Source organism: Eupeodes corollae, chromosome 3, assembly GCF_945859685.1.
Source record: "Eupeodes corollae chromosome 3, idEupCoro1.1, whole genome shotgun sequence".
NCBI lineage: Eukaryota > Metazoa > Arthropoda > Insecta > Diptera > Syrphidae > Eupeodes > Eupeodes corollae.
The window spans coordinates 49,722,072-49,740,689 of record NC_079149.1 but is presented as its reverse complement, the minus strand read 5'-3'; the positions used below and the strand labels follow the sequence as shown (position 1 = coordinate 49,740,689).

The 18,618-nt window shown below is 32.9% G+C and overlaps 1 protein-coding gene across 4 annotated transcripts in view; it reads right to left on the bottom strand.

The window, feature by feature from the left end:
* Nucleotides 1–18,618, bottom strand: part of LOC129952529 (kinase D-interacting substrate of 220 kDa) — an 85,850-nt gene that overhangs the window by 44,598 nt on the left and 22,634 nt on the right. The window contains exon 1 of one of the 4 annotated variants that reach the window (XM_056065144.1): nt 8,663–9,286. The exons of the other annotated variants lie outside the window; for them this stretch is intronic. Coding sequence (XP_055921119.1) covers nt 8,663–8,887 — 225 coding nt within the window. The 5' untranslated portion in view covers nt 8,888–9,286. Of the gene's footprint in view, nt 1–8,662; nt 9,287–18,618 lie in introns of those variants that run through there. 4 annotated transcript variants of the gene reach the window in all.

The following is an 18,618-nucleotide window of genomic DNA, read 5'->3' as shown; positions in this document are numbered from 1 at the left end:
CTAAGTCTTCATTCAAGCGCGTGTTACTTAATTTTCGATTAGTAAAAAATATAAAAATTAAGACAATTCAAAACTCCTGGATGACAAATGCATCCATTTTTATACAGATGGATCCAAGACAAAGACAAATGAGGGAGTTGGTAGTGGTGTGTACTCAGAAAAGCTTAATCTAAGCATCTAATTCCGCCTCCCTAATCATAGTAGCGTCTTCTTAGCGGAAATTTAAGCGATCAAAGAAGTTCTCTCCTAGCTAAAAGAAAACGTGATATCCACATCTTCTCTGACAGTCAGGCTGCTATCAAATCCCTTGACGGTGTCTCAACCAAATCTCTAACGGCCCTCGATTGTCGGTCGTCTCTTATGGAGATGGCGCAGCAATTTAACATTCACCTCTGTTGTTTGCCGGGCCACAGAGACATCACAGAAAATTGTAGATCCGATGAACTCGCTAAAAAAGGAACCGTCATACCTATTTCACCTGAAAGGGAGAAGATAGGTATACTGATAGCTACATGTAAACTTCTGCTAAAAGAAGCAGCTTTTGCGATAGCAAACTCTAGGGGGTACAATTTACCAACATGCGCAGCCACAAAACTAATATGGCCTTCACTGGGCCTAAGGCGCTCTAAATAATTGTTATCTCAAAGCAGGCTTCATATAAGCTCCCTAATGGGTGTCCTTAAGGGACACTGTCTTATAGGCAGACACGCAATATGACTTCTGCAGGAGCTGTATGGACGAATAAGAAGAGGAAACAATCTCTCACTTCTTCTGCACTTTCACTAAGACGCAAACTTCATCTGGGAGAATACTCTATTGATAATCCCAGTGAACTAGCTAAAAAGGATATCAAATATCTCCTTCGCTTTATAAAAAGCTCAAAATGGTTCGAATGATTCGAGTGGGAAGTAACTCCCTAGATTCATGTGGTATCACAATGGGCCTTTTCTTTTGGCCTAATTGTGTGGATTATGAATTCGTAGCCACTTTAACCCAACTTAACCTAACCTAAGACAATTCATTGATGAAAATAGTAAAGGGACAAGGATTTAACCTTGTTGTACACCACTATTTATCAGCACAAATTCTGACTTATGTTTGTTGAATTTAATAAGTTGTTTTCGGCTGGTTAGATATGAGGGCAATCACCCTTATTCTATGAGTCATTGAACGCCACATCAAAAACGACAAAGCGAATTTGACATTACGAGTACTTAAGACCTTCAACGCTAATTTGTCATAGGAATGCTGAATGGGAGTCAGAAGATTTTAATTTTTGTGTTTAGGTTTTTTTCTCTGGTTCTGAGAGCTTCATTCTAATCCAAAACGGGCAGTTTTTCCCTCGAGGATATTTAAGATGTTCTTGAGTATTTTATTTAAGTAGACGGTGATAGTTTTAGATTGAAGTCGTTTCCAGTTCTTATTTGGTAGCTTTCTTCCCCGAATAATCTAAGGTTTGCAGCTAGGATCAATGAATCTGCTACAAAACTTTTCTGAGGAAAGTCACTTTTGATCTAACTTAGGATATACTTGAAGACTTCTAGACTATACATTTGGGTTGATTGTACTTAAAAACAACTTTACTTAAAACGCAAACAAAAACAAAAATTCAAACATAATTTTTTTCAAACGAAGTTGAATAAATTGTATGTCAAATATAAGCTGTGTTCGTGGATCATATTGTGGAACGTAAGGCCAAGAGAAATGCTGGAGTTTTAGTTATAGAATGCTACTAATGAATCGCCAGTTAAATGACACGACTCTAAAATTGACAATTGGTGTTTAAGTAAAACGTTTATCAAAAAAGGGTGAATAGTTTGACTACAGAAAACGAAATTTTAAATTGATGTTAGAAGTTTGGACAAAGAAGGGAGTGGTTTATAACTTTTATTTTTAATGATTAGCGAACACTAAAAGGATTGTGTATACCTAAAATATGCCAAAGACACAGTGTGAGAATTAGGAAAAGAGGGAAGTGTTGGATAGAAGGTGTCAGTGTTCATTGATTTTGAATTCCTGAACATTGTTATGATAGAGAAAGATAGACGTTGGCAAGGCATTCCACATTTGCGTAGTACGGCTGAAAAATAAGTTACCAGATCACTAGCCCAAAGATGAGCGTTATATTCAAGTTTCGGACGTACATACATAGATAGGTTTTATAGATTGTAGCCAGATCAGACGGAGTGAAACATTTCTTGCATGGTCTCAAACAATTTAGACATCTTGCGGCATTTTTTGGCCACATCGCGTATGTGTTTGCTTATGCACATTCCAAGTTTGTTTAGATTTTCAGTTTATTTGATACAAGTGCCAGTCATAGATAGTGGCAAGGAGGTTATATATAAGACAGCATTTGGTTTTCAAAGCATTAAATTCCACACGGTTTTTTATTCCCCATTGTACAATACTGTGTAGGCCGGAATTTATTGAGGTTATTATATTTTGCCGTTGCAGTTCCACATCCAAATAGGAGGGTTGTGAGTCTGGAAACGAATATAAAAGCTAAGAGTGCTATCATCAGCGAAACAATGTATTGGATTAGAAGTAGCAGACAGGATGTCATTTTTAAAAATTAAAAAGTGGGTCATTTATCGGTTTCAGACTTGAATCAGTCTAAAACAACTTGTATGGAACGGTTTGAAAGAATATTTCTAATCCAACGAAGAAGAGATTCGTCAATACCAAAAGCACGCATTTTTGATAAGAGAGTCTGATGCCAAACCCTATCAATTGCTTTTGAAATATCAAGTGCAATAATCTTACTTTCTCCAAAGTGATGTAAAGATTAGCTCTACTGTTCGGTGAGATGAAACATGAGATCACCAGTGTACCTATTGCTCGAAAACCGTATTGCCGGTCATTAAGAAGCTTCCGTTCCTCAAAATATTTCTTAACGTGATAAATAATCAGCGTTTCCATGTCCTTAGAAAAAAGGGACGTTAGTGCCATCAATCGATAATAATTTTCGGGAAAAGAAAATTTGCATTTTTTTGGGATTGGCTGAACAAATGCAGTTTTCTTACTACTCGGAAAGAGCCCAGAAGAATAGGATAGATGGAAAAGCTAACGCAGTGGTTTTGATAGCGTGGCTAAAGGCTTTCGATAAATCTAGAAGCACTAAGAAAGTAGTTTTGTCTAACTCAATTTCTTTTCTAATGTCATCTAAAATACATAATAGTGCAATAAGAAACATATTTATTTGTTTTTGAATTCCTTTCTCGAAAGCTTTTTGACAATAATGGTAATATTAAAATTGGTCCAAATTCATTTCTTCTCCATGTTTTTGGTGCAAGAATTACTCTCGCACTCTTTCATTGGGAAAGATATTTAAAGTTGCCCGCTATTTAAGCAGCTAATTTTTTTTAATTAAACAAACTGAAATCTTGTGGTGTTTGAGCTTCGGAAATCCAAACAAAAAATTATTAACAATCTTTTTTATCTTTAAAGTGGCACAGTTTGTTGATAGGTTATGCTGAAATGACTGCCCTAATGACTTTTTATGACCAGAATCGAAAGATATGTATGTTGACGATGTTCCTTTTCAACAAGATGGCGCAACTGCGGACTGTGGTATTTTTCTAATAAATGAACACAATTGGACACCGATATCTAGTGATTTAAAACTTCAGAGAAAGGATATGGTGCCACAACGATAACCTTGAAAAACACATTGGAGACATATCATTTTCCAATGCACTTTTATCTTTACACTGAAATAAACATACATTGATTTGTCTTAAAAAATACATTTTTTAAAATTAAAATGAAGCCTTTTATTGGAATAGTCTTTACTATATACATTTTTCTTTTTATTTTGTTTTAATTAAGTAAAAAAATAATTCAGTAGTAGGAAATATTTCTATTTTTTAGCCAAAGCTGTATTTACAAATTATAAACATTTGACGTTTAAGTTTTTAACGTTTTGTAATTGTGAACCAACTCAAAAAAGTATTTGCAATGCCCGCATCTTTTGCAACTTATTTTGACATCTCGTTATAATTGTATGCACTCTAATTTTTTTATGAGAAAGAGAAGGAAGAAGTTTTTTCGCTTTGATTGTAAAGTGGAAATAAAATGCTTAGAGTTCATACATAGAATACATAGAAGAAAGAATTCGTCCAAAAACCTTTCAAATTGAAATAAAGACTTTAAATTATCTTTTATAAGTTGTATTTGATAATTAATTTTACTGTAAAACTTTAGATACTTGAAATATTTTTGTCTAAAGATGCAATATAATCATAGAAGACATCAATAATTTAAAATATTTTTAGATGTGCATCTGGCAGATAATAGAGTGGATTTCAAACTTCTTGTTTATAGACATTCGCATCTACTTGTTTTGAGCTATTGCTCATTTCATTTCATAAATTTGATATGATACTCGTAGCACCTGACAGAGCTCTGAGACCTTGCTTTATTAAATCCTATTTCCTATTTCATAGCATCAGTTTCTTTAAAAACAAAAAAAAAACAAATATGTATACCCTTAGTAATATTCTATGAATGCAAGCATTATTTTTTTTCTCTAATTACTTTTTAAAGCTAAGAAGAAAAATAAAAGTCTCTTGTAAACAACTGGATAGAGAAAAGCAATAGTTTAATTTTGTCGAACATGAACCAGTGAAGCTTAAATTAAACGATTTATTATTATTTTTTTTTTGATGAAACTCGAACGGTTGACAAATTATTGCAATCACAGCAAAATATTTGCAAACAAAATCCATTAGTCACGCTTATTAGCAAATTAGTCTGAAAATGTTATTAAGAATTTATTTTTATAGCAACCAACGAATAACTTATGATTAAGAAGAACAAAATTAGAAATGATTTGAGTAAAATTATTTAAAATATGAAACGCATTTTATTTAACTTAATAAATAATAAAGCTTCAATTGAAGCTTTTTTCGATAAGATTCAAAATCTTATCAAAATAAAAATCAGCAAAAAGAGACGGAATTTTTGCGAGAGCACTTTTTAACAACAACAACAAATACTAGTAATAAAAAATATATAAAATGATTGAAGTTGGTTCTATATATGACAAACTTACAGATAAGCAGTTCATATTTACTGATAACCACTTATTTAACCTAACGTCGAGTCGTCGTTTGTCTAGTAAGTGAGTTGGATTTTATGTCAATGACACATTCACACGGCCAGGGTTGGCATCTCTCAGACGTTTGTTGTCAATTTATTGGACTTGTTATTGAAGTGATAACGACGAGAGAACAAGTGAGTCTCTGTTTGTTTGACTTTCAATAAACAGCCTGGTTAGCAATTTTAAACTTGTTTTGTATTGATTTTTGTATGTTTTTCAAGTAAGGTTGTTTAAAAAAGATTTAATAATATTGGTACAAATATTTTGATAAAGAAAGATTATTATGTGACAGAGACTTTGAAGTCTACAGAAAAAATTATAGACGTTTATAAAAAACTAACTAGCGCTAGCACCTCAAATAATCTATTGAATACTACAGATAACTTCGACTTCTGCTTTGCTCTGCTTATCGTGAGAGTATACAAAAAAAAAACAGAAACGTACGCAAACAAAAAAGTGGAAGAATGAATGCCTTAACTTCATATGATAAAATAGTGCGTATACGCCAGGGTGTACTCTTCGGATACAATTTGAATTAACGTCAACTTAACATACCCATAATTTTAGTTGGCTTTCTGTAGGAAAATTTTTGACAACAACTTGATATAAGAAAATTACCATTTGGAAAGCTTATGTTCTCAAGATTACCGTATTCTAAAAAATATAAACAAACTTTCTCATAAATCTGAGAATAGATTTTTTATAGTTCGATTTCTCAAAAGTGATAAAAAGAAATACGAAGCTAATTTTTCTGCTATATTACAACAAATTGTGTTTATATTTCATTGTCCTGTTTTGTCAATCATGTTTAGAAAATTTTTAGAATATATAAAGTGAACAATTCGTTCTTTTACTGTTTTCTACTATCAAACTATGTTTTGGGTTTTTATTTGTTACCACTTAACTGGCAGATATTTAAAAAAAATGTTTTCCTGTTATTTGTTGAGAATCCAAGAGTGATTGTTATAAAGTTCATGTATCCACAGTGAGTGACTTTTTGTGCGTCTTATGGTCTGGTGGTGAGCGTGAATAATGTTGTCTACAGCGAAGAGATGACAGATCTTTTTGTCCATAAATGATGGATATCAAACTAAATTATATGTGGTTTAAAAAGGATGATGCCAATTATCACAGCCAACAGTAGTACTTTTGTGAGAAATAATTCAATGGCCGTGTTATCTCATATCGTCACGTCCGCCGCGGTGATGCCATTTGGCCACCATGTGGTCATGATCATATGGTTTGCCACTATTGGACATTTATTTGGAGATATTAAAAAAAGATAGATTGATGCGCTGCTTATTAACCTAACCTTGCCACCTTTCTTATGGAGTTCTACACAAACGGTGAAACTATTTTAAAGCGTGTCATAAACGCTTAAAAGTGGTACTTAACCAACTAGTGACACCAGGACTCTAGCAACTCGTTAGAGACCTTTCAAAAGCAAGCCTTGTAACAAAGTTTGCAGTTAAGAAGAAGAAGAGCCACCAACAACAAAGGCGGTTATGAGGTACTAAAAGCTGCAAAGAGTGCAAGGCAGGACGACATAAATGGACAAAGTGCAGTTATTAATAAATGTTTAATAATGGCAATAACCAATCCGTCCTTATCAGGACGACCGAATATTTATGAAGAGATTGCAAATTCCTGCATTAGTATTATTTAAAAAAAAAAATGATTTTGTTTTAAATCTGAACCAAACATTTTTTTTTAAATAAGACCACTTTTGGGTCGCATGCTTCGTTGGTTCTCAGGATTTAGACTCCTTTTAATGAGTTACATCTCGACATACAGGCGCCTATGTAAACAGTTTTTTTTAAACAAAAGTAAATGTCTGTAATGTAAGCTGATTTTTATCGGCAAAAGTCCTAACCCACCCTCGATAGTGAGAATCAACAAGAACGAAGGAGATAAATTGAAAAGAATTTAAAAGTAATGCTTATTTTTACATTATTTTCAGTTCTTTTCCGTGGTGTACGCACCTCATAAAGAGGTATGAACTTGATGCATCTTAAACTCGAAGTTATGGTCGCTATTGATGAATAAATAAAGCAATTTTAAATTTATAATCAAGCCAATAGATAGGCCGCAAGTCTAACACAAAATTACTTTTTTTAAGAGTATTTTGCGAACACTTCTCAAATGATCGAATAAATAATATGTTGAACGCTTTCGTTTGTTTGAAGTTTTGGATGCGTTTAATGTTTTTTATTTTGGGGGGGGGGGGGTTGGTTTGATGCCAGACATGTTAAATTTTATTAAACGCATTTTTTTGTAGTTTAAATTTTGTTGGAGGGTATTTAACTCTAAAATTTTATCCACGCCAAAATTTCAGGAAGCATTGTTTAAAAACGTTTCGGAAATGTTTCCCAATAGTTTGAAAAACATTTTAGAACATTTCAAAAACATTTAAACAAAAATTATCGGAAAAATTTTAACAACAGAAAAACATTTTTATGTTTCTTAAATGTTGGTGAAATATTTTTCTTTGGTCTGGGAACTCGCGAAACATTTCTGAAAGTGTTTTCAAAGCGGTTACACCAAGAAAACATTTTTTTCTGCAAAGTTTCAGACAAAATTTTAAGCAAATGGTACACATTTTAGACAATTTTTTTTTAAAATAAAAGCGTCTGAAATGTTTCAAAACTGTTGCTTTGCTCTGCACACACCTTAAACATTTATTGAAATGCACGGTAGTTTTTGTGTCCTGTGGGGATTGCCCTTTTCCAGAAATAAGAAAACTTGTTTGCTGTTGATTTGTGAATTATATGGCATTTTTCGCCTTTTCAGTTTCCGTATGAGAAAAAATTTACTAGAATTGTCTCTCAAAGACAGTACGATAATAAGTATGGTAACCCTTTTACTTAATGAACATGTTTTTACTTGGAGCTTTTGAGAGTCCATTGAAAATTGTTTATTTTTGTATAATTAAGCGTAGGTAGGGATAGCGTTGAAAAAATTAATTAAATTTCTTCAAATGCCTACCTAAAATATTTACAGCGAACGTTAGTGTATTTATATTACGCATGTAGCGTTTTTGAAACATATAAATATATGTATAGCACAAAATTAAAAATGTATAATTTTAAATTCCACGCGTATGAAAACTCTTAACAGGACCTTCATTCATAAAACAAAAGAAGTTAAAAAAAATACTCCTACGTTTGATGTATTCATTATTTACTAATTTTCCGTTAGAACATGTCTTTAAACAAAAACAAAACAAATATTTATTTGTATTAATTAAAATTATATACATACTTGTTTGCATTTATCTACACAAATTGCATGTTGTTAGATCAAAAAGTTGGAAACAAAACAAGCACTCAACTCTCATAAACAATATGCTCAACCTTTCAGCTTTTAACCTACATTTTCAGTTGCAGCCTTGGCAACTAGATAGCACTCGTTTACCTGAACTTGTACAAGTGCATACATATATCTATGTTATTGCTTATAGCTATATACCTACATATCAAGAGACAACATTTGCAAACCACTTATCAGAAATGACAATTTAACAAGAGAGAAGAAATAAAAAGACAAACAAAAGCGTACCTGCATTGAATTGCTTCTTGCAAATGAATTTCGAAAAATTCCAAAATACGGTAAAATACTACCGTAACCGCCTGCATTGTTGTATGGACGTCGATTTCGATTGCTATCAATCGTATGAGGGTTATTGTTGCTTGGATTGAGGGGTGACATCTCCGAGTATGCCCGCCCGATATCTCCAAGTTGAACACGCTTCATTTTTACCACAGAACCCACAATAATTGTCATGGAACTTCAGAAAACAAAATAAACAATAATTAATTCTCTTTCACGAATTAAACAACAACAGCAAAAAAAGCACCAACGCGAAAGATACTATTTTAATCTAATAGTAGATACGTATTCACAAAAAACCCGCAATGATTTATCGGAAACATCACAAAACATTGTCAAACATAATTTTCTAATTTCAAAATCTATTTTTATACACTTCGCGCACCCCCAACTGTGATTGTGAGTGAGGACATGATGATGGCGCTGCACTTTGTTTGGGTGGTTTCTCTTTAATATTTTAGCAGTACCTAGTTTTAGTTTGACATGTGCCTGTCCCGTGAATTTTTACTTTACTGACAGCAGAACAGTTCCTCTGCTGCGATATGAAGCGACTATTGTCAGCCGGCGGACTTTGTTTACTGATCTCGCGCACTGATACTACCGTTAATCATACCACATAAGCTCAACTCAAAAAAGGAGAGATACCTACCTAACCTAGCTATATACCTTTATTTTTGTTGGCTTTTTGTTTTTTGTAAAACAAAAATAATCACAGCAACAAAAAACATGGATGCGCGATAGTGTAAATCGCGAAGTCGATTTATCACTGCAACAATATTACACAGGGGTTAATGGGGGAAGAGACTTTGTTTTTTTTTTTCATTGATTAGCACCAACAGTAGCAACAACCTGATAGTACATTGCGAATCAATTGATTAGGAACATTCACAAACAGTCAATAAAAATATATTTAAAATTACACTTGTTTAACTTTTCTGCGGGTTTTTAAAAGTAAGTTTTGTGAAAAAGAATTGGGGTTTTCGTATTCTTTGGTTTAATAAATTTAACAGTAATTTTTGATAAAATAAAAAAAAACAAGTATAACATTCTACATTCGCGAAGTACGGCAATAGAATGAATCTCTGTACTTGACAGAACGACCGAAGTTGGCTTTGAAAGTATATCGGTGATAATTCATGGAGGCACTAATAATACGGTTAGATAAATGATTTTAGGGTCTTAACCAGAGTACAGTCGGTTATAATATCGGTAAGAAACGAGGAGGCAAGGCAAGAAACTTTATTTCAATGGTGTCAATCAAAGACACTCCATATAAAGACCGGAATCTTTTGTACGTTTCACCCTACAAACACCCATTTGTTTACATTGTTGTATTTGTAGTTTTGACATTAGGTCCATGATTAATGGAAGTCCAACAACAATTCGGTGCGGTGTATTTGCTTGTTTTGACAGATGTTGATGTTTTTTTTACTAAATCGCTGTGCTGAGAATTTTAGATTCGATGCTATGTTCTTAATTAAGGTGATGTCACACTTACTTCAGCATTTCTTACAATATCGCAAAATACAACAAACTTTTCAGCCCATCCAATATAATTTATTATCCCTACATTCTGCATAAGATTTAATACATTTTTCCTTATCAACAAATGTTGCAACAAAATTGACTATTTTAGGTCAGGTAAGCACTATACAATTTATTCTTCGTAATTTCTTAGCAGTGGTGAATTGATATTAGAATTGTGGTAGACGTTTCAGCTTGTAGGCAAACCAGAATGACAGATTGGTTTCCGGTCCTTGTATAGAGTGTCTTTGGAGTCAATTAAGTTTTTACAAATCGTTTTGAACGTACATCTTTCTGTATGTTCGTAACTGAAGCACGAACACAGAAACAGGAGTTACACTCAAGCTTCGGACATAAAAAAAAACTTTATAACGAATTTGTTTGTAAGAAAAACGTAATAAAATTAGTATTTGTGAATGTGCAAAATTAAGGACTTTAGTTAGATAACTAGGACACTTACTGTGGATGATACCTGAGTCTTTAAAAGAGCCTTAACTTCAGGTTAACCAAATTCATTCAAAGGAGAATGTGTCTAAATGTGATACCCTAGTATACCTCCGAATATAGTAAATAAAACGAATACAATCATTAAGAGCAATATTAAGTTTGCGCTTACTCTCACAGCTTACAGTCCAGAATTGGATATCGAACAGTTAAAAGTAAAGCAAGAAATTATTATCTATGACTTTATTACGTGTTTCTTTATATTGGGTAACAATAAGTCTAAGGAAGATCTCAGCGTTTTCAGTCAGAATAAATATATCGAATGGTGACTGATACCGCAAATTTATTACGAGGCTTCGTCCAACATTCGGCATAATCGTTCAGCAGAGTCGGTAATTCGAGCAACCATGGATCGGATTCGAACACGTTAACTCTAGTAAGTAATGCACATCCTCAATGACGCCGTACAGTCCGTACCAAAGACGCTATTGCTGATGTGGAGTAGATTATCAGAGAAGAGCTGACTGAGTCCATCTTCCACCGTGCACAACAATTGAAACTGTATTCATCCACTTTATGGAAGATTTTACGGAAGGATCTTGGTTTGTGGGTTTACAAAATCCAACTCCTGCAAGAATTGAAGCCGAACGACCATTAAGCGCGTCAATCGTTTGGTGAAAATTCCGAAACGAGATGCTCGCCGATTGCGACGTTCACAAGAAAATTTTGAACAGCGATGAAGCTAAAAAAAAATTGGAGCGATTATAATCCACAAGCTATCATTGAGCCGCCGTACTGTTACATCCTCAAAAAGTCACTGTTTTGTACGCTTTTTGGTCAGAGGGAATTGAACATATTTCTTCAAAAATTAAGCCGGCTTTAATGTTTCAGCCAATGGAGAACGCCCTAGACCTATGATTTATGACTTTTTCGTACTTGAATTGGGGGATGTTAATAAGGATGGTCTTTGCTTCCAACGAGATGGCACTATATGAAATAGAGCCAGCAAAACAATCAATTTGTTGAAGAAATTGTTTTGTGACCTTCAAGATCGTGCAAATTTACTCCACTGTTCTATTTTTTGTAATACTATATGAAGCCACTTGTAATACCTGTAGCGTGATGGTTAGTGCGTTGGACTGTCTTGGGTTCAATCCCTGCCTGTGCCACCTAACTTTTTTCACGGGTACTGCCTCTTGTGAAGAATTGACAAATCCTCCAAGAGTAATTCTTGTCATGAAAAGTGCTTTCTCAAATTAGCCGTTCGGATTCGGCATGTAAACTATAGGTCCCTTCCATCTGTGACAACATTACTCGCACACAGGAATGGTTGAGAGTTATAAGTCACTAGGAACTGGTTCTTCATGGAATGTTGCGCCACCTAATTTATTTAATTATTTTTTTATAAGTCTGTGACATTTAACGCCTTGAATAATTGGTGGCTTATTGCTGACATACAGCCTCAATTGCTTTAAAAAGTGGTGGGCCTTTCGAGTAGAATTTATTAGAACCAGCCTCAGCGGTAACTTGCCCAAAATATTTTTTAAAACAAAATGGCGAACCCTTCTATTTATAATAAAGTTAAATTCTTCGTCATTACATTAAATTGTATCCTTTTTATTTCTTTTTCAAAACTACAACCCTAAAAATCACCTTTAGCCAACAGCCAGAATAAATAAATAGACAAGCATTTTGTATCGCTCCAGGTAACCCAAACGTCTTGCGGCAGTTTTGGCGACAAGAGTTGAATATCTACAAACAAAGTGTAGCCTTGTGTGTGTGAATATGAATAGCTGAGCATTCTCACGTCAGCAAGGAAAGTATATGGGGATAAGAAGTGTTAGGTAGGAGATAATTAATAAAAAGAGAAAAGGCGTAGGATACAGGCCAGAGCCATGTGGTACACCATCGTTTCTTTAGTAGGTGCCAGGCTTAAAGCCTGATTAATAATTTTAAAATTCATTTAAAATATCAAAGGTAATAATCTTACTTTCTTCAAAACGATGCAAGGATATGTATCACTTTTCGTTAAGACAAACTATGAGATCAACAGTAGACCTTCTTACATAGCTGTAAATTCCGTATTTCTGATCATTCTGAATTCTTTCAATGTTTAAGATTATTTCGAGATACTAACTAAGTAAAATTTTCTAAAACTTTATTTTGATTAAATTCTTGACTTTTTTCAAAAACAAAACCAGTAAAAGAAAAAGAAAAAAAATTGCAGTACCTTAAATAAAATGCCAAAACATATATATAACCTAGTGAACCGTACTGTACTTCATTTGGCATTTCCTTGTTAGGCCTAGTGATGTGTAAAATTGGAAGTAATTAAACAACAAACTGATTGTTGAATGTTGAATATAGGATTGATTGATTGATAGATGGGAAATTAACAATTTTAATAAAAACATACCTATAGATACTATAGGTTCGTACTATGCGGTGATATATTACCAATGAAGCTGTACTTGAAAGCAATTTAAGTGACAGTATTATATGAACGTCATATGCACATTAAATTCTATACACAACTATATGAAATTTAATTCGGGTTGTTAAGAATTGAAATGTATCTCTCTATACGTGAGCATTTAGAATTTTCAAACTGAAGGTTGGTTTATGTAAATATTTTTGTTTGTTATTGATTATAAAAACTTGTATAAGTCAAGGATTAGATACACAAAAATTAATTTATCACATTTTTGAAATTAAATCATTCTAACAGTAATTTGAAGAAATTGTGTAGGTAGCTGCAGAAATTGTACCGGTGTATTAATAAACTTAATTTTAATTTGTAGTTGGATGCATCCAAAAATCAAGTTTTATAATTGTTAGGTATGAAATAATAAAATTCACGTCTAGGTCGCAGAAACATGCTCATTGTTAATTAGTTGATCAAAAATTGTAACAAATTGATTTATACTTGGGAGTCAATTTATTTATTTATTTATTTATTTATTTATTTATTTAATCCGTTAATTATCTAACGTTAATATAAACTTATAGCTATTTACATAATTTTTAATTTTTAATTTAAAATTTTTTTTTAAAAATTTTTATTATTATAGAAATAAATAAATACTATAACGAATTAAAAAAGCTTTCTTTAAATTGTTTACTTTTAACATTGTCATTAACAGATGAAATTAAATTATAAAATTTATTGAAGACTGAAATCAATTGATTTAAAGGGCTATTCATACCATAGTTAGTTCTGCTAAAGATCGGACATAAAGGTATCTGTCTTCTTATGCTAGTTTGGCTATAGCTAAAATTTAGACGATTCAGAGCTGTTGCGGATATAATAGAACCATTAATTAATTTTAAAATAAAACAAAATTGGAGATATTGTCTATGTTGTGAAAGTGTAGGGAGCTTTATTAGCAAAAGTCTCTGAGAATAAGGAGGTGGTGTAAATATTTGGGAAAACGGAAGAAAACGAAGACAAAAACGCATAAATCTTTTTTGGATACTTTCAAGTCTGTCAATATGGACTGAATAGTATGGTGCCCATATAACACAGCCGTATTCAAGTATTGGCCTTACAAATGATACATAAAGAAGTTTTAAGACGTATGGGTCACGAAAGTCACGAGAAAAACGTTTAATAAAACCTAGAATTTTGTTAGCTTTTTTAACTATAAAGTTATAATGGCCACAAAACGTTAATTTACTGTCAAGAATAACACCTAAATCAGAGAAAACGGAAAGCTTACAAAGGGAGGAAGAATCTAATAAATAGTTATAATCTATAATTGTCTTTTTGCGTGTAAAACACATAGTTTTACATTTGTCAATATTCAATAAAAGTCGGTTTGTATTGCACCATTCCCTAAAACTATGAAGATCTTCTTGAAGCTGTGAGCAGTCATTAATTGAACTAATAGATTTGAAAATTTTAATGTCATCAGCGTATATTAAAACGGAGGAGTTTTTTATAACGGATGTTATGTCATTTATATATAAGATAAATAATAAAGGACCTAAATGGCTACCCTGTGGAACACCAGAGTTGACGTAAAATTGGTCGGAGAATTCATTTCTGAATATAACGCTATAACTTCGGTTCTTGAGATAAGACGCGATCCACGTCAAGAATTTGTCGTTAAACCCTAAGGCCTTAAGTTTATGGACTAAAGTCTTGTGACACAATTTGTCAAAGGCTTTGCTGAAATCTGTGAATACGCAATCTACTTGTTTACGATCTTCGAAAGAGTCAAGGCAGAAAGAAGTGAAGTGAAGTAGGTTTGTAATTGTTGATTTATTCTGGACGAAACCATGTTGATTTTCACATACAATTGAATTACAATTAAAGGATAACATCTTACAGATAATGGACTCGAATAGTTTGGGAATAACGGAAAGTTTGGCAATCGGCCGGTAATTCGTTATTTCATTCTTAGACCCTTTTTTATGAATCGGAGTTATAAATGCACTTTTCCATAATAGTGGGAAAACTGAGCTTCTAAGAGATTCATTGAACAAAACAAACAGAGGGTACGATAAATGAGACACACATTTTTTTAAAACACATGATGGTACTCCATCAGGACCAGGGTGAAAACAGTCATCAAGTTCTGAGACACAACGAACAATTGAATCCTCACATATTGTCAAGTCAAGTGAGTTAAGGTGAGGATAATTTTGGGCTGGAAAGAACGAATCGGAAATCTGAAAAGAAGAAGGTACGTCGAAAGCATCTTTGAAGAAATTAGCAAACATATTTGAAATTATTTGGGAGTCATGACTTGTTGTGTTATTGAAAGACATAGAGATTGGGTAACCGTCAGTTTTTCTTTTACTTTTCACGAAATCCCAGAAGTTTTTTGGGGTCTGTTTCAATTCATTTTCAATTTTTATAATATAGTCAGAGTATAGAATATTGGAGTAGTCAATGAAAATATTTTTAAGTTCGGAGTAAATCCTGAAGTCTTCTTCTGCTCTAGTTTTACTAAATTTTAGCCATGCCTTATTTCTTTTATTTTTTAAGTTTTTTAATTGAGTGTCAAACCATGGTGGAGTTTTAGATTTATAGCGAGATTTCCGTAATGGCGTAGTTTCATAAAAACAGTTAAAAATAATACTATAAAAATTTAGACACATGTCATCAATATTACGATTTAGGAGCAATTGATTCCAGTCAACATTACACAATAAGTTAGTTAGTTCATTAAAGTTACATTTTTTAAAATTGAATTCAAGTTTTTCATTTGATGTATTAGGGATATTGCACACATTTATATTCAGTGATATATTTAAAGCTGAATGGTGACGGTCTTCTTCTACTAGTTTAACATCGGCTGGAGATACAGCTACGTCAGTATTTATCGTGTCGGAGAAAAATATTAGGTCCAAATATTTGTTATATTGATTGGCAACTCCATTAAATTGAACAAGTCCACAAGAAGCTAAACCATCAATAATTGTGAATTCATTGGTGCTCGTTGGACTGATAGGTGTAAAATAGTTGAAATCTGATGATTTTGTCCAGTTGAGGTTCGGAAGATTGAAATCACCTACGATGAGCAGTTCATCATTAGGTTCCATTTGGTCGTGGATCTTCTCAGTTAAATGGATGCAATTTTCATAGACAAAACTGGTAGATCTTGGAGGTATGTATACTGAGATGATAAAGAGATAACCTGTTTCCAATTTGATTTTAATACATAGCATTTCGACGTCAGAAAGATCAAAAGAATCAACCAAAGTGCATATAAGGTAGTTTTTTACCGCGAATAGTATTCCACCACCGACTGTCTCCGAGTCGCTCGATTGGTGCCTATCTCGTCTAAAAACTTGGTAAGTTGAGTCAAAGAGTTCGGTATCTATGAAGGAATTATTTAGCCATGTTTCTGTAAAAGTAATTATGTCATGTTGTAGATTGTTAATATTTTTATAGATCGTATTGATCTTTGTCCTTAGGCCATTGACGTTTTGGTAATAAATCAAAACTTGTTTAATCTGCCTCTTTGATAATAATGCATTGTCCGGGTCTCTTGAAAAGGGTTAAAGGATGACGACTTTATATTATTATTTTGTTTATTCTCGAATTCGTGTATTATGATCCCTTTCGGCCAAAGCGAAGTTGAGTTTAGAAGGTGGAAGATTGAGTCAATTTGTTTGTTAAATGGTATTTTATTATTTATTTCCTTATGTTTTTTTCTTTGAAAAAAAAAACATTACAATTACAAAAAGTACGAAGATTTTCCACTAACTTCTTGGATGGTGCCAATGAGAATTTTTATTTAATTATAATCGTCATATTGGACAAAAGCACAAAAGGTGGTTTGTTGTTTATTTCCGTTATAAATACTCTCGTCTAAGGACTTGAAATCAATGGAGCTCTCTTCAAGATTTGAAGATATGTGTGTACAGTAAAACTCTCAAAACTGAACATACACTTACTATATGAAAATAAGTAATTCATTACTTTTAATATTTAAAGTGCGACGATTTTAGCAAATTATATTTCTATTAATTTTTTTATTTTTACTCAATGTAAATTAACATTGTTTGATTGTTTAGAAAAACCCAATACGCAATTCAAGAAAGAGAATTTGCGGTTCAATTTTAAACATAGATATGAATTCATTGACACAATTTAAGGACAAATGGAAATATCTGGACATTCGTAAAAGAAATATGTATGCGTCAGCCCGCAGAAAAACTGAATTACCAGAAACATTTTACTTTCACTAAGATAACGATTCTAAACAAATATCATATGTCGCGAAAAAATAGTTGCTTTAGTGATGCCAGAACCCAGCATAAGATCCCACCTCATTCAATTGACCTTAAGCTCATTGTGAATTTTTAAGAAGAAATCAAGCAAATGCTCCATTTCAAAACAAACTAAAATACTAGTGAATAACGGGTGTTCAAAAAAAATAGGCTTGATAAATTTGAACTTTATTTGTGAACACATCCTTTCAATAGTCAACGAACTGTCAATGTCAATTATTTATTAAGTAAACGGAATATTTTCATCATGCTAAAGTACACGAAATAGCAACGCCTGCAGTTTTTAAAAATGCTCTACCCAAATTCGAAGTCACAACTTTAAGAGCGGTAACTCCAATTTTCTGTACCATTTATTGCCCTAGCTCAATGGCTAAATAGGTTCGTCAGCAAGCAAAATAATATGAGTTGTTGGTCGGGTGAAAGTCGAAATTTTCTTCAGGAATCACCACTCATTCACAAAAAAATAAGTCATTTTTGCGTTTTGCATGCAGGTGGTGTTATTGGACCATATTTTTCATCAGCGATAACGTTACTGTGGATGATCAGCTTTTCAGCAAGATGGTGCCACAAGCCACAAAGCACACCTTACAATTGATAAGTTGAAGAGTAAGTTTGAAGAGCTTATTATTTCAAGATGTGGGCCAACTGATTTGGCTTCCTCGTTTGTGCGATTTAACGACTCTTGACTATTTCCCTTGGGCCGAGACGCCACGACGACCATGGAAGAGCACAGAGCTAAAATTCAATGCGAAACAGCGGCTATTTCTGTAGAAATGTGTAGCAGAGTCATGGAAAATTGGGTGAAAGTGCGGTAGCAATATAAACGAAGCCGAGTTCTATTCATAAATTGTATGATTATAATTTATAAATGGTTTCTGATTTAAAAAAAAAAAGAATTGACAAGTTCTTATTGGAAAACCTTTCACAATCTAAAGGTCCTGTTAAAGTTGTCCTATAAGATATTTCTATTTGCAAATTCAGGGTATTGTACTAACTTGTACTTTAATAAATAACACCTGGGAACTTTGAACTTACTCATTCTTTGGAATTTGAAAAACCAATAGCGTGGAGTTAATTTTATCTAATATTTTTCAAGATAGCTTTCATTTTGATTGATGCAGATCCTAATTGTTTAACTCTTAAGTTTCTTCAATTCCTCAACTACTATCAAATTTTTTTTTTTATTTTAAATC